The sequence below is a fragment of the Microcaecilia unicolor genome, chromosome 6 (genome assembly GCF_901765095.1).
Source record: "Microcaecilia unicolor chromosome 6, aMicUni1.1, whole genome shotgun sequence".
Taxonomy (NCBI): Eukaryota; Metazoa; Chordata; class Amphibia; order Gymnophiona; family Siphonopidae; genus Microcaecilia; species Microcaecilia unicolor.
Genome location: NC_044036.1, coordinates 56,025,101 through 56,042,459, shown reverse-complemented (window position 1 = coordinate 56,042,459; position 17,359 = coordinate 56,025,101). Strand labels below are relative to the sequence as shown.

Below are 17,359 nucleotides of genomic sequence, written 5' to 3'. Positions count from 1 at the left end.
ATTGTTTCTGTCAATAAATTGATGTAAAGTGGAAAGTATATCAAATACTGATTTCTTGTTTCTAAATGCCTTCAATGATCTTTTATCTGGCAATTATATAATGGTGGTTTAGAACAGTTTTTCCCGAGTTGATCTTGGAGTACCCCCTTGCCAGTCAGGTTTTCAGGATATCCACAATAAATATGCGTGGAAGAGATTTGCATACAATGGAGACAGTGTATGCAAATCAATCTCATGTATATGCATTGTGGATATCCTGAAAACCTGACTAGCAAGGGGGGTACTCCAGGATAGACTTAGGAAACACTGGTTTAGAAGCTTTATTCACAATTTGGATATTCAAATACATGCAGATATCATACATGTGAAAGGTAATTCCAACAATAAGCACTAAGGATTAGTCACCAAATACCTGCATATGTTACAGAATAATAGCCAATATGCAGGTAGAAAACGTCACAAATTGGCATTTAACCATATTTGTGGTTGGTACTATTCTATAATAAATGCAGACATTGCTGCTTCTGTTTATATGCAAGAGGGGCATACAGAGCGGAGAATGGGTGGGCATTGGGCAGGCTCACCAGATTTACATGTAACTTACAGAATAGTGTACAAGGTTACATATGAAATTGCTGCAAGATAGCTGCAAACACTTATGCCTTCTAATGACATGGTGTAATGATTGCAGTTACATATTGGCATGTATTTCCGTCCCTATTCCCATATTCTATAAAAGCATGCATCCACAAATTTAATGTTATAGAATACCACTTGCTGCCATTTTTTTTCTGGTGCTCATTTTTTGGCGCCACATTTGGTGCCTTTTGCAGAATTTCCTCCATAGAAAACCCAGTTTTAGAAAGCTAGGATTTACATGTGCAAATTGAGAATTTGTGTAGCTGGCAAGGGGGCATGGCCTGGGCTTACTCTGGGCAGGGCCAAATATGCATGTGTGTTCCCCATTTCAGAAGGGAGTACCCACCTATGCTCACAAAGATCAACATTGGGATTTAGAACTGCTTTTGTTGCACCCTTAATCCCCCCAATTTTTTTTTGCTCCTAAATTTGGTTGTGCCAAATGATTGCAGGTTCTTTACCTAAATGGCAGAGTATACAATTGTAAGTTTCTACAATTATTGATTTACATGTCTATATTTTGGCACTTACACATCTATGTTACAAAATAACCACATACAATTGCTCCACATCAACGTATTTGTTGTCATGGTTCTGCCATCACATGTGGCCGGCATATACATGTCCATTCCTGCATGTATTGTAGAAAAGGCTGTAGGTCAGAATATCCTTTTCTAAGACACTACTGGAATTGCATATGTCTCATCATGTTATCATCCTCACCTTAATATTCCCTTATCTCTTGTTTGTCCTGTTTGACTGTCCTAATTAGATTGTAAGCTATGTCGAGCAGGGACTGTCTCTTCAAGTTCAAGTGTACAGCGCTGCGTACATCTAGTAGCGCTATAGAAATGATAAGTAGTAGTAGTCATCCTGGATGTCCCAATTCTGATTTATATGTTCTCTCTAAAATCTGCCTTTACATGTTGCAATAAAAAGCCAAGAGATTTTCTTGCTTTAATGAATGTGTTTCATATCTTTTATTTTGTCAATGCAAATGTTTTCTTGGAATGTTCTAACTTGAAGACAGATGCCTGTTGTTCTGGCATAATGCAGTTCCCTTGCTCTTTTTGTAAATTTTCGATATGAAATCATTGGATGGGCAGTGAACTGCATTATCAAAAAGATATCAAAGTTTTAAGCCTGAATATCTTTAATAACATGGCTAGTTTTGCATGGTGTTTGCAGAAATAGATGAATGCAATGAACCAGATACAGTCGACTGTGGTGATCATGCAAAATGTGAAAACACAGTTGGAGGATTCAACTGCTCTTGCAAAGAAGGTTACCTGCCATCCACAGGAAAATTACAATTTAAGCCAAATGATGGCACAGTTTGTCAAGGTAAGTTAAATTATGAAGGTTTATGTGCCTATAGTATCTATAACATCCACCAGTACTTTTGCATCTAGGGTCTAAAATTAATCAACTAATTAAATCAGCCAGTAAAATCACAATAGGTTGACATTTCTATGTTTAGACAATGGAATTGAGATACACTCTTTCTTAAACTGTTCCTGAATACCATACTAAGGATTCTTACGTGGGTAGCTCACTGTATAGTAACTCTGACTTAGCTTATAGACAAGACCTTTTGTTGTAATAGTGTTATGCTTGAAGGCAGAGAAACATAGACCAACACAAAGACAGCAATAATCAAAGACATTTCCCAATCCTTTACCCATGGAAATGGGTTCTGATTATTTTGATCCCTGTCTGTGGATAAAATTATACATGCTTCTCAGGGAAGCTGTGTTTCTATCTAATTATCTGTCTTTACAGGATTATTCTTAAGGAAAGGGCAGTTGTGATCACTGTTTTTGTAATCAAAATCCTAGGTGGGAGTTTTGAGGGCCTAAGATCTGATTCTTTTTTAGTACCTAGCAATTCTTCTGACTGCTGCTTATAGGCGCCATCTGTCATCTCTTTCTCTTTCCCATCTACCTGGTCCTCCTTGCTTTTGCAGCTTAAAATCAACTGACTACAGGATAGCGGAGTTAGTGGTACTTCTATAACCTACTTTTCTTACTTCCAATACCTATCTTACCTTTTTCAAAGTTCTTTGAACTGCACAGGAAGGAAGCCAGTGTTTTTGGTCATCGTTCTACGCCCAAAGCAGAATTGTTAGGCATATACGGGGAGGGGAAAAAAACCCTGTCACAGGATTTGAAACTTACTCAGCAACAGCCACTACCCTCCTCCTCTTAAACTTACCACTTAGCAATATAATATGGGATCTGGAAATTGGGATGATTAACTGGTGCCAAATTGGACATTTTTGGCTTGCTGCTGGGTGGGTTCCCAGGATGATAATGGTAAGAATGAGCGAGCCAGTGCAAGAAGAATAACTATTCTATGATATGGGGCTATTTAAGATGGCAGAGTCAAGGGCACTGAACCTAGATTACATGGATTGAGGCATCTGGGGCCATAATAGCACTCCATGAGAAGTAATTTTGACACACGGAGGGGCATAATCGAAAGGGACGCCCAAGTTTTCTTGAGGACGTCCTCGCAAAACATACCGATGGAGGGGCGGGGAAACCTATATTATCAAAACAAGATGAACGTCCATCTTTAGCTTCGATAATACGGTAGGGGACACCCAAATTGTGAAATTTAGGTCGTCCTTAGAGATGGTCATCCCTAGACTTGGTCATTTCTAATTTTTGATGATAATGGAAACCAAGAACGCTCATCTCAGAAACGACCAATGCGAGCCCTTTGGTCATGGGAGGAGCCAACATTCGTAGTGCACTGGTCCCCCTGACATGCCAAGACAACAACCGGGCACCCTAGGGGGCACTGCAGTGGACTTCAGAAATTGCTGTGTGCTGAGCCCCCCAACCCCCACAAAACCCACTACCCACAACTGTACACCACTACCATAGCCCTTACGGGTGAAGGGGGGCACCTAGATGTGGGTACAGTGGGTTTCTGGTGGGTTTTGGAGGGCTCACATTTACCACCACAAGTGTATCAGGTGGGGGGGGGTGGGCCTGGGTCCACCTGCCTGAAGTGCACTGCACCCACTAAAACTGCTCCAGGGACCTGCATACTGCTGTGATGGACCTGAGTATGACATTTGAGGCTGGCACAACATATTTTTAAAGATATTTTTGAGGGTGGTGGGATTAGTGACCACTTGGGGAGTAAGGGGAGGTCATCTCTGATTCTCTCCGTTGGTCATCTGGTCAGTTCGGGCACCTTTTTGTGCCTTGGTCATAAGAAAAACATGACCAGGTAAAGTCATCCAAGTGCTCGTCAGGGACGCCCTTTTTTTCCATTGTGGGTCAAGGACGTCCATGTGTTAGACATGCCCAAGTCCTGCCTTCGCTACACCTCCGACACGCCCCCGGGAACTTTGACCGTCCCTGCAACGGAAAGCAGTTGGGGACAACCAAAATCGGCTTTCAATTATACCAATTTCGACGACCCTGTGAGATGGACTCTCATCTTCCAATTTTTGTCGAAAGATGGGCGTCCTTCTCTTTCAAAAATAAGCCTGAAAGCCTTCCAGCGTCTGAGAGTGCACAGATTGACACATTTGCGGCTCAGTAGATATGGAGTCAATAATTCTGACACAAAGCCTGTAGAGAAAGCACATGTAGAGAAAGTATAAGAACAATAAATCTCTCAATACTAAGTCCAATATCACCCCAGCCTACATGGGTTCTATTACCAACTGCTGCAATAGTTCCCCCATTAGAGAATCCAGGATCTCCCTACTTCTAAAAGACCCCGCAATAGAGATAGCTAAATCAACATCTGGCATATTAAAATCATTTTTAGTAGTACTTCCCCTTTCACAGCTATATTTTGAATGTCTTCAATTAAATCTCTGCCCATTTATTCTGTCTGTGATGGAGGCCTGTATATCACACTAATGTACATACATTTGCCATTCTCTCTTTCCAGATTGATCCACAGTGCCTCTTCCTTACCCTATATGTCCTGCAATTGTGTAGCTTTAATATTATCTTTAACATATAATACCACTCCCCCTCCCTCCCTTTCTTCCTACCATCTTTCCTGAACAGATTATAGCTTGGTATAACTATATCCCACTCATGATTCTCTGTGAACCATGTCTTTGTGAATGCCACTAAATGCAAATCAGCCTCATCCATCAGAGCCTCAAGATCTAAAACCTAATTTCCCATATTTCAGGGATCAGTATGTAGTGCTTTCCAGACATTGCCCTTTTTTCTCATTTGTGTAGAGGTATTTAATGCTTTGTTTACCTAAGGTCTTGAACTTACCTGGGGGCTTTGATCACCCTGCCCCAATGATTCTGGTTTTAAAGCACTCTTCAGTAGGTCTGTTGCTGAAGACATTTCTTCTCTTCTTTGATAGATGGACACCATCTCTGCTCAGCAGCCCTTAGAAAACCATCCTATAGTCCAAGAAGTCAAAATGCTCTTGACGACACCATCTGCTCAAAATGTCATTTGGATGACAACTGCTTATCTGAAAGTATTAATAAGACCATAAAAGAAGTAAGTATGCAATACAAATTTGCTATGGATTCATTTATATAACGTTACATTGAGGGACATTTTTGATATGACGTCTAAATCTGACTTTGGATGTTTTGCTGAAAATGTCCAAAAATCAAGTAGTGCCCACTTTTAAACCAGAAAAAAGGCTACCTTTTTTCTTTGAAAATGACCATTTCCTAGATGTTGTTGTGCTTAGTATGTCTATCTTTTTGGACCATTTTCAAAAATAAAACTTTCCAAGTGAAAAGGGTACAAAATCAAGCCATTGGGTCGAAGGAAGAGCCAGCTTTCCTAGTAGACTGGCCACACAGGTATCCCAGCAGAGCAATGAGGCATCCTAGGGGACACTGCAGTGAACTTCATATAAAAGGTCCTACTACTACTACTACTACTTGACATTTCTAAAGCGCTACTAGGGTTACGCAGCGCTGTACAATTTAACATAGAAGGACAGTCCCTGCTCAAAGGAGCTTACAATCTAAAGGACAAATGTACAGTCAGTCAAATAGTCCTAGGTACACTTCTCACTATTACTCCCTTATATTGTATGGTGAGACTTTCAAAACCCACAAAAAAACCTACGGTACCCAACTACACAACACTACAATAGCTGTTATGGATGCAGGTGTCACCTATATGTGAGTACAGTAGATTTTGGGGGCTGACATTTTCCACTACAAGTGTAATAGAATGGATTATGGACCTAGGTCACCTTCTGCACCGACCCCTAGACTATTTCAGAAACCTGCTTGCTGCTCTAATAAGGACTGGCCATGACATCTTCAGATGTTATAGAGGCTGGTTTGTACTGTTTTATTTACATCTTTGCGGGTTGGGAGGGGGTCAGTGACCACTGAAGGAGCAAGGGGGCGTATTCCTTTGTTCCTTTGTTCCTGCAGTGGTCATCTGGTCATCTGGTCATTTAGAACACTATTGACTTACTCATTAATAAAACAAATGTAGACCAAAACATCCAACTTGTAGCCCTGGATGTTTTAGTTTTGTTCCATTATGGCAGAAAAACATTCAAGTGTTATATTCTTTCTAATACAGATATACTACTACTACTACTACTACTACTTATCATTTCTAAAGCGCTACTAGACGTACACAGCACTGCACATTTGAACATGAGGAGACAGTCCCTGCTCGACAGAGCTTACAATCTAATTAGGACAGACAAACAGGACAAACAAGAGATAAGGGAATATTAACGTGAGGATGATAAAATAAGGGTTCTGAACAAGTGAATAAGGGTTAGGAGTTAAAAGCAGCATCAAAAAGGTGGGCTTTTAGCTTAGATTTGAAGACGGCCAGAGATCGAGCTTGACATACCGGCTTAGGAAGTCTATTCCAGGCATATGGTGAAGCAAGATAAAAGGAACAGAGTCTGGAGTTAGCAGTGGAGGAGAGGGGTGCAGATAAGAGAGATTTACCCAGTGAATGAAGTTCCCGGGGAGGAAAATAGGGAGAGATGAGAGTGGAGTTTACTGTGTGTATCACTAACCTGCAATAACTCAATATTGCAGGTTAGTAATTCCAATGGTATATGAATTACACAACTTGCACAAACCTTGCAAGTTGCATAATTCTGTTCCCTGGGAGCATCAGGCTGCTGTTACCTGGCTCATTGCTGCTCTGGAGCTTTCTTAAAGGGGCCAGGGTCTAATAGCTGCCTGGCAGAACCCTCTCCCCCCCCCCCCCCCCCCCCACACACACACCGGTCAAGACCTTCCATCCCCTGGAAAGACAAGAAAAACTTCCACCCCTGAAAACCCCCTGACCTCCGGTCAAGAACTCCTACATCCCAAACAGCTGCCCACCCCTTCGAAGAACCTGACCCCAAGACAAGTTATCTCACCCCCACCACACACACATACCTCCCGAAGAGACATGCCTCTGCACTGCCCATGTGCACACCTCCTTTATAGAGGACACTATAGCATTTAGGTGGAAACCACCCGATATTCCAAAAGGTTTATTGCACGGCTATTTCTTTTTAAGAAAAAAAGACAGCTTTTTTCCGCTGCAGTAAAAGGGGGACTCAACATGTGTCAAAAACACATGCTGATGCTAGAGCAGGACCCTTTTACCGCAGCTTAGTAAAAGGCATCAGTCTGAATATCGTCCAGCCCCCAGTTAACTTCTGGAAAACCGCTGATACCTGGATTTTCAATGCTGGGATCTGCTCATGCCCTGGCATTGAATATCTGAGGTCAGGTCAGCTCGTGGCTGTGAGTCAGGGCCACCGAGGAGGGGGGGACAATATTCCCTGGGCCCGGGCCTCTGGGGCGGGGGGCGGTGCTGCTGCCGCAGTCCGGCTTGCCCGCCCTCCGTCGCTCCCTGGCATTGAATTTAAGCGCCTCACCTTTGAAAGCGCAGCAAGCAGCAGCAGACTACTCCTTCCTTCCGTGTCCCACCCTCGCCTGACATAACTTCCACGAGGGCGGGACACGGAAGGAAGGAGTGGTTTGCTGCTGCTTGCTGCGCTTTCGAAGGTGAGGCGCTTAAGGTCAGTGCAGAGGGCCCGGGGGTGGAGAGAGGGCCCGGTGACGGGTGGAGGGGGGCCCCAGGGACAGCCTTGTCCCGGGCCTGGCCCAGTCTCTCGGCGGCCCTGCTGTGAGTGGCTCAGATACAGCATACTGCCACGGACTGAATATCAGGCCCAAAGTTTATACAATAGTGTCTAAGTGCAGTTATGTGCATAACTACAAATTAGTATCAATTAGCACCAGTTAATGCCAGTTAAGAGCTATTATTGGTATTTAAGGCCAATTGGCACCTAACAATAAATAAGGGGCCCTTTTATAAAGTGGCAGTAAGTCCAATGTGGGCTTATTGCACGCTAATCTGGAGCTACTGCTAGCCCAACGTGGGTGCCGGTGGTAGTTCCAGCCCCAGCACGCACCATTTCCCACGCTAGGGAAAATAAGCCCATATTTTTAGCATGGCACTAACCCAGCGGTAATCAAGCAGCACTGTGCACTACCTGGTTACTGATGGGTTAGCACAGAAGCCCTTACCACCACCTCAATGGGTGGGGGTAAGTGCTCCACCTCTCATGACCACACGGTAAGAGCAAACTTACCACATGGCCATGGCTATTTTCAGCCTTTTTTACCTGCTGTGGTAAATGGCAAAAATGGCCCCCACCACTAAACCAGGGCACTTTTTACTGTAGCTTGGTAAAAGGACCCCTTAGTTAGGCATACAACTGGCACTATTCTATAACTTGTGTGCCCAAATTTGCACACTGGTTGGCAGTGGCGTTCCTAGGGGGGCTGACACCCGGGGCGGATCGCCGATGCGCCCCGCCTCCCGGGTGCAGCGCCCCCCCCGGATGCAGCGCGACCCCCCCAGCGAAAGGACACCCCCCGCAAAAGAACCCCCCGCCCGGGTGCACGCCGCTGGGGGGGTGCCGCGCACGCCTGTCCGTCGTTCGTTCCATGCTCCCTCTGCCCCGGAACAGGTTGTTCCGGGGCAGAGGGAGCATGGAACGAACGACGGACAGGCGCGTGTGGCACCCCCCCCAGCGGCGTGCACCTGGGGCAGACCGCCCCCCCCCCCCCCTAGGAACGCCACTGCTGGTTGGAATTTTGGGTGTGCAGCTTTATAGAATCCGGCCCTAAGTGCTTAACACAATTTAGTAAAAGGGCCCCAATGAGTGTCATGTTATCTATAGAAATGAATCCTTTGAACGAGTGGGTCTCAACCTGGTCTTTAAGTACCCTGGTTAGTCTGGTTCTCAGGATATTCACTATCAATATGCATAAGATAGATTTGCATTTGCTAGCTTCGATGTATAGTTGTTTTTGAATATCCTTGAAGCACTTTCTGAGAACTTGGTTAAGAACCAAAGCAGTCTGAACAACATTATACATTGCCAAAGAGAAAGTACACTTTTATCACTGTAGTTTGTGTTTATCAGGAAATTTTCCCAGTAGCTGTAAATTAACTCTCCCTAGAGCAGGATACACTTAAAAAGAAATAATGCAAGACCCCTTTGATGCAGGAAAATTGGGTGACTGTGAACAGGTTGCAATATGCCTGGCCTCAATCTCAATACAATCAATCTGTAAATCCGTTTTCTGGATCACATCACAGAACATGAAAGTACCTCATAGTTACTGTAAATATATCAGTGTGCATACGCTTTTCTCCATATCCTTTCTGTCTCTCTCCCTTTCATTCAACTTCACGTGCTTTCTATTTTTGTCTGAAACGGTGACCAATTTGATGTCAGATTTTGTTTATCCAAATTACAAAGCTGAATTATCCATCTCTCTCTCCATTTCTGCTGTCTAAATTTAGAAGGAACATTTTTGCAGGAGTCAAATGTCAACATTTTAATGAATATAGGAAATCCACTTTACTGACAAATTCCAAAAAACTTAGGTCTCCTTGTATAAATCCACTCTAGTGCTTCGCCATGGCAAAAGCAACAAAGCCCATAGAGATTGCATGGGCTTCGTCTCATTTGCCAAGCCGGAATTGCTAGCATGGTTTTTAAGGACCCCTTAAGAAGTAAAATGATGTCTCTGCTGTCACTTCATGAATGATAAAAGAAATGTTTAAAGACAAACAGAAAGAACCTAAATTCATTCGGTAAAAAATATGCATCCTTCTTTCATAGAGCAGAATTCTTCCTCCCTAAAAAAAAATGTCTAAAATATCATTTTCAAAGCAGTTTTTAAAAGTTGTTATATAGGGAGAAGTTTTCAGTTTCATCTTCCAAAAGAGTAAAGTTTCAACATCAGCCTTGAGTTAGAGAAACCAGTGTTTTCATGCTATGAAACTTCACTTTGTTTCCATAAAAGCCCAAGACTTCCTGTCAAATGTCTTTGTTTTTTCTTTCCCCCTTAGGTTAAGAATATAAAAGACCCCCTGGCTTTACTGCAAGAAATCAGAAAGAGCACCACAGGAGAACTCTTACCTGTAGATGTGATTTCCTATGTAGAAGCTCTAGCTGTATCTTATCCATTGCTCATTGTTCCTGACAAAGAAACACTCACAAATACAACTATTAATGTAAGTGACTCTTGCCTGGCAATCTTTTTTATGTATATTATCGCTTATGAAAAGTGAAAAAAAAATCTTTCTGAAAAAAATATTGTGTTTTTATTCTGACAGGCTTTTGTTAACACAGTGAACAATTTTGTTGAAAAGGAGAAAATTACAGTTTGGAATGAGCTCTCCGAGGATAATAGACGGAAAAGTATCACCAAGCTGATGCACACTGTGGAACAGGCAACATTAAATTTAGCAAAAAACTTTAAAAAGATGACACAGTTAGATATTAATGCAAGTGACCTGGGTAAGATATCAAGAACTGCTAAGCAATTCATAATGTGGAAAATTATACATGCATTATCCATTCTTAAAGTAACATTTTGGAATGATTAGGGACATTTTCAACTGAGTGCAGTGATGGTCTAACACTTTAAAAATATAATGGAAAAGAATGACTATCAAATGTCTCACACCTACTATATTTCTATTTCCCAATTAAAAAAAGTACTGACGCCAGCCTTGGATTAACCATTAGGCAAAATAAGCATATGCTTAGGACACCTAGGAAGGGAAGCATCACAGAGTTTTTTCCCCTAGCTATTATGCCTTTAACTCTTTCACTGCCATCTGCCACATTTATTATCCAACATGAATTTCAATGTTTTTCTAATCATTATAATATATATATATATATATATATATATATATATATATATATATATATATAATGTTTTCTTTCATATAATAATGATATTTCTCATTAGGGCCCTGTTTACTAAGGTGCAGCTTAGTAAACGGGGCCCTTAATGTCTTGTCATTTAAGCAGTGGAAGAATCGAGGGGGGAAGAGAACCATTGTTGGGCTGTGCTTAGGCAATCAGTTTATTTATTTATTTATTATTAGGATTTATTTACCACCTTTTTGAAAGAATTCACTCAAGACGGTGTACAGTAAGAATGAATCAAACATACGCAATAGACAATTATAGCAGTAAAAATATTCAAATAATACAAAGTATGGCATAGTATACTACTTACAATGTCTACACAAAACGTAATAAAACATTTTAATAGACAGCGTAGGGTATAAGCAAAGATGGAACATATAGATATGTAAGTAACAGAAGTTAGAAAATAAGGGGACTAAGTTAAAGAAAGTTGCACATGAAGACGGAGAGGTGCTAAAATATTATCTTAGCTAGGGTGGGAGTGGATAAACATGTCCTGATACAGTGTGTTCAGCCAGTGCCACTCCTTGTGTATGTGTGTGTGTGAGACTGGCAAGTTAGTTCTTCTATTAAAGGCCAGGTTGAAGAGCCAATCTTTCTCCTGCTTCCTGAAGTAGAGATACTCTTGTGTTAAGTGAAGCCTTTCAAGGAGTGCATTCCAGAGTGTGAGGGCTACTCCAGAGAAGGCTCGCTTGCAGTTATCACATCGTGTAATATCCTTTGGACTGGGTGTGGTTAGGGATACTCCTTGGGGGAGGACCTTAGTGTCCTTGGAAGTGTGTAGAGGATGACCCTGTTCTTCAAGTACTCGGGCCATTTCCTTTAAGGGCCTTGAAGATCAGACATAGAGTTTAAATTGAGCCCTTTATTGTACTGCTAGCCAGTGAAGTTTTTGCAGAAATGGTGTGACGTGGTTGCTTACAACCTTCTATTAGTCTTGCTGCACATTCTGAATCAATTGGAGCTGGTGCAGACTCTTTGTAGTCAGACCAGTGTAGAGTGCATTAGAGTAATCCAATCTTGATGTTATCATGGTATTCACAATGGTTAGCATATCTGGGTTTAAAAAAAGGTTTGGACAAGTTCCTAGAGGAAATGTTCATAGTCTGCTATTGAGACAGACATGAGGAAGCTAGTCCTTGCCCTGGGATTGGTAGCATGGAATGTTGCCACTATTTGGGTTTCTGCCAGGTACTTGTGGCCTGGCTTAGCACTGTTGGAAACAGGATACTAGGCTAGATGGACCATTGGTCTGACCCAGTATGGCTATACTTATGTTCTTATGCAAAGATTTGACTTCTCAATGTAAGGAGAGAGGCAGTGTAGTTTTTCCAAATGGTAGAAGCAGCTCTTGAAGGTTGCTTGTATTTGGGGGATCAGAATAAGCGTTGAATCTAGCTGTATTCCAAGATTCCTGACTTGTGATTTGAGGGGGAGTTCATACTTCCCAAAAGAGATTTTGATGACAGATATGTGCCCACTTGTGTTAGGGACCCAGAGAAGCTTGGTTTTACTTGAGTTTAGGCAAAGTTTGTTGGTTTTAGCCCATTCTTAATTGATGTTAGACAGGTAGTCAGTTTATTCAGGGCTGTGGGCAAGTCAGGTTCAGTGGATATGAGTATCTGCACATCATCCGCATAGATGTAGAACTGAGTGTCTATTGACTGAATCAGCTTGGCTAGTGGCTTGAGGTAGATATTGAACAGAATAAGTGACATAATCGATGCTTGTAGTACCCCACAGGTCAGTGCCCATGGTGGCAATGAGGTGCTGCAAAGCAGTATGGACTGTTGCCTGTATAATAGGATCTGAACCAAACAAGTACTATTCCATTGATACCTGTTTATGCCATTCATGCTAGCATGATATCATGAGCCACAGTGTCGAAAGCTGCTGAGATATCTAGCAGTACTAACACCAAAGCAAATCCCCTGTCTTGGTTTCTGTAAAGTTCATCTAGTAGGGATACGATGATCATTTCTGTTCTATAACCGGGTCTGAATCCAGATTGACATGAATCTAGCCAGTTTCTCTCTTCTAGCCAATCACTGAGTTGAACACAGATGGTTTGCTGTATAAGTTCTCCTAGAAATGGGATGTTGGATACTTTCAAGTTTGTCCTGGTCAAGGTTGTTTTTCTTTAGCAAAGGATACACCACTGCCCTTTTTAATGCTGTTGGTAGTAGCCATTAGAAAGAGAGAAATTCACAATTTTTGTGGCAACTACTATGAGGCCCATACTTACCTGCTGCTCTTTAGTTGGTCAAAGGTCTCTTAGGATTTTGTCAAGGCTGTCCTCTGTTATTGGGTTTAAAAATGTCCCATATGTCTGTCAGGAGGGGAAGAGTTGTGTACTCCTGCCGGTTAGCTGATTGAAGACTTGATGGGACTGCCTGTAAATATTGGTGGAGACTTTTAATTGTGTTGGCAAAATATGCAGTAAAATCATTGCAATTCAGTTTTCACTGGGCAGGTTTGTTCTGTTGTAGGGGTTGCAGTAGGCTGTTTACTATACTGAACAGGTGCTTGGTTGAATTGGCAGCCTGTGCAATGCATTGAGAGGAATATTATTTTTTGGTTGTTGTTAAGGCTTGGTGATACTTTGTCATGTTTTTCCTACAGTTTAGCCTGTCCTCATCAAGGCGAGATATGTCATCTCCTTTCCAGTTTCTGTCCTTCGCGCTTAAGGAACTGAAGTTCTAGAGAAAATCAAAGTGAGCGTTTGTGAGTGGGGCATAATAGCTTTTTTAGTGGTGCCATTTTCTCTAAGGTCTTGGCTAAGTGTGTATTCCAACTGTCAACCTATTCTGTCTGTTCATCCACATGTGGATAGTCCAAGGTCCAAGGCCTTTAGGAAATTCTCAGCAGTCAGCTTTCTCTTGTCTCTGATCTCTTTCCAAACTCTGTGAGGTGCCATTTGTTTCAAGCGGTCACTTAGGAAAAACTTAATTAGAAAATGGTCTGACCATGATAGGGGTGTTATTTCAATACTGCTATCCTGGTATTCTGTGATGTCAACCCCTTTGTAGAATACCAAGTCTAGTATGCGGCCCTTTTCATGAGTTGGAGAATTGATCACCTGTGTGAATCCTAGTATTGTCATTGTGTCTAGGAAAGCATCAGTGGTGATGTCTGGGGTTTTGATGTGTAGATTGAAATCTCCCATGATCACCATCCTGGGGTAATTCAGGGTCACTTGTGTAGTCAGATCCAGGAGTTCTTGCACAAATAATGTGTTATGAGGTGCTCGGTATGCCATTTATTTATTTCCAAGACTTTCTATATAACTCTGACTAGCAGAGCAGTGTACAGGCTAAAATAGAGGTAAGTAAGAAAGAAACTCCATTAAAAATATAGGAAAGCATGACAATCACACCAATAGTTGAAAAAGGGGAAGGGAAATCAGGAAGTTAGAAAGGTAATGGTATGTAGGGGGATATCAATCAAGATATTGTAAAAGGTAAGATTGTGTATTTGGTCAGACCATATCTCCAAATGCCTGTTGAAAGAGACAAATTTTTAGCTAACTGAAATTCTTGAGATATTGCTACGGAGAGAGAGGGAGATTGTTCCAAGAGTGAAGGGAGAAGTAGAAAAAAACACCGTGTCACGTAGATTCCAAGCAGGTTAGCCTTCTACCAGGTAAAACTAGTCGATGATCAGCTTTGGATCAAAGGGTCCTAGTAGGGTAATAAGAAATGGTTAGGCAGGAAAGATAGTCAGGAACACCTATTTGGAGAGCCTTGAAGGTAAGCAATGCAACCTTAAAAATAATCCATTGTTCAACAGGAAGCCAATGATATTTTTTCAATAAAGGTGAGATGTTGTCTGATTGATGAGCATGACATAACAACCTGATGACTGTATTTTGGAGTGTTTGTAGTTTACACAATGTGGTATGAGGTAGATGGGTGTAGACAATATTGCAATAATTGAGACAAGAAGTAAAAAAGGAAAGGATTAATGCATGGAATTTGTGTCAGAGATGTTGAATTGCTCTGAGTTGATGGAAAGCCAAAAAACTAACCTCAGTTAAATGTGAGACTGGTAGCAGAAAAGAGCGAGAAGAGTCAAGGATAATGCCTAAGTACTGAAAACTAGATACTGGATGATTGACATGCCGAAGAAAGTAACAGGGGACGGATGGGTTTCTCCTCGTCAAACTGGATTAAAAGAGATTCTGATTCATTTAGTTTGGGATGGCAATTCTGTGCAGTTTGATTGAATCCTGAATCAGGACTGCTACCCCTCCACTGCGTCTTCCTGGTCTTCGTTAATGTTGGATGTTAAAATCTGTTGGACATAGTTCAGTCTGTAGTAAACCTCTGTTTTCATCTAGCCAGGATCACTGAAGATTTCTTAGCAGTTGATCTGGCAAAAGGGTACTCTGAAGGTAACTTTGGTATAGCAGTAAGGTGATCTTTTTAGCACTGTTATGTAGGTGTCTGACCTCTTGCACTTTTGCCTTCTTTTTAGTGGGTAAGGATTATAGTTTCTTCTCCCACACACAACTGGGATCCCTGAGGTCTCTCGGTTTGCTGGGCCAAGGCACATTCTTTGTGTCAGAAACTCCTTAGACAAATTTCACTGGCCCTATAGTGCTAAAAAAAACTCTGAGGATCTGTACTCTTACTTGATGGCACTGCAGGATCAAATGCTTTCTCAGTTAATTGAAAGGACAGACCAGGCCTGGGAGATCAAAGGCTTCCAGCAAGAGAGAAACAAATGACAATACTTTTCACTTCTGTGTGAATTTCTTTGGATACTTAATGCAGGGGGAGGGTTGATGGTAAACTTTAGTTTTTAACAGAATCAGAATCTTAAAAATAGTTTTGTAGTTAAAATAAAATTTCAACTTACAGTTTGTAGTTACTCACTTTGTAGTTTCTGGTTCTGATATTCTCGGATGGTCCGGTGAAGGCAGGTTGCTGTAGGCTTAATTTTTCATTGTCCAGGAGGAGGGTTAGATGTAAATATAGATTCAGCTCAAATCACAGGAAATGAGGAGAGTTGTTTGTAATATGAAAGGAAGATAAAAGTTTCCTTTCTCTAGACAAAATAAATGAAATTAGTTTGAAGTAAAACTGAGGACTGGTGCCTCAACTCAAACTGAACAAAAGTCTGTAAAAGTTTGAGTCGTAAATAAACAAAAAGTGTATTATTTAATCTAAGAGCACAGCCTTGATAAGAACATAGCCCCATCCCAGTTCATAAAAATGCTAACCCCAGTTGGACGTAATCCAGCCATGACTGACTCTCTTTAAATGATACAGTATTAAATGTTCAGCGATAATCCCCCATATTCTATATAAGGTGTGATGTGTTTTCCATGTTAGATTGGGCGGACACCCAATTTACGCACGCACCTCAATTGAGTAATGAACCAATCAGTGATGATAGTTGGTTAATAACAACCAATTATCAGCACCAATTGGCAATAACTGGAATTTATGTGTTCTTCTTTATAGGCGTATTCTAAAAAGAGGCGCATGTAAATTCTAACATGCGTAGCTGGAAAGGGGGCATGGCAATGGGAGGAGTGTGGGCGTGTTGTGGGGTGTTCCTCAAATTTATGCACATGGTTATAGAATTCAGGGAATGCACCTACATTTAGGTGTGGGTATTTATACCAGGTTTTCAGTGGTATAAATGGCCGCACCTAAATGTGTTCCCTAGTGCTATATGCTATTATATAAATGACACCTAACTTTAGGTGCAGTTTATAGAATAGTGCTAAGTACTATTTTTGGACACGCCTATTTTTTAGACACCATTTACAGAATCTGACCCAATATACATTTAAGGCATTATATTATATAGAACTTTGTGACATTGTTATGCAAGTTATGAATCATTTTGTAAGTGGCACATTTACTGTTTATTCTTTATAGGTACTTATTATACCGCTTTACCTGACAAACCAATCCGTTTACCTATTAAAAACAGTTAAACGCAAACCTAAAAAATAAAAGGAACTACAATTTCAAATAGGAAAAAGGAAGATAGAACACAATGAGGGGCATGATCGAAAGGGACGCCCAAGTTTTACTGAGGACGTCCTCGCAAAACATCCCAGCGAAGGGGCGGGAAACCCGTATTATCGAAACAAGATGTGCGTCCATCTTTCATTTCGATAATACGGTCGGGGACACCCGAATCTTGACATTTAGGTCGTCCCTAGAGATGGTCGTCCTTAGACTTGGTCGTTTCTGATTTTCAGCGATAATGGAAACTAAGGACGCCCATCTCAGAAATGACAAAATGTAAGCCTTTTGGTTATGGGAGGAGCCAACATTCGTAGTGCACTGGTCCCCCTGACATGCCAGGACACCAACCGGGCACCCTAGGGGGCGCTGCAATGGACTTCACAAATTGTTCCTAGCTACATAGCTCCCTTACCGTGTGTGCAGAGCTCCCCAAAACCCACTACCTCGAACTGTACACCACTACCATAGCCCTTACGGGTGAAGGGAGGCACCTA

General features: G+C 41.7%; 1 protein-coding gene across 1 annotated transcript in view; it reads left to right on the top strand.

The window, feature by feature from the left end:
- ADGRL4 (adhesion G protein-coupled receptor L4) overlaps nucleotides 1-17,359 on the top strand; it is a 211,668-nt gene that overhangs the window by 112,741 nt on the left and 81,568 nt on the right. Inside the window, exons 5-8 of the mRNA XM_030206932.1 lie at nucleotides 1,828-1,983; nucleotides 4,996-5,138; nucleotides 10,005-10,169; nucleotides 10,272-10,455. Coding sequence (XP_030062792.1) covers nucleotides 1,828-1,983; nucleotides 4,996-5,138; nucleotides 10,005-10,169; nucleotides 10,272-10,455 — 648 coding nt within the window. The remainder of the gene's footprint in view (nucleotides 1-1,827; nucleotides 1,984-4,995; nucleotides 5,139-10,004; nucleotides 10,170-10,271; nucleotides 10,456-17,359) is intronic.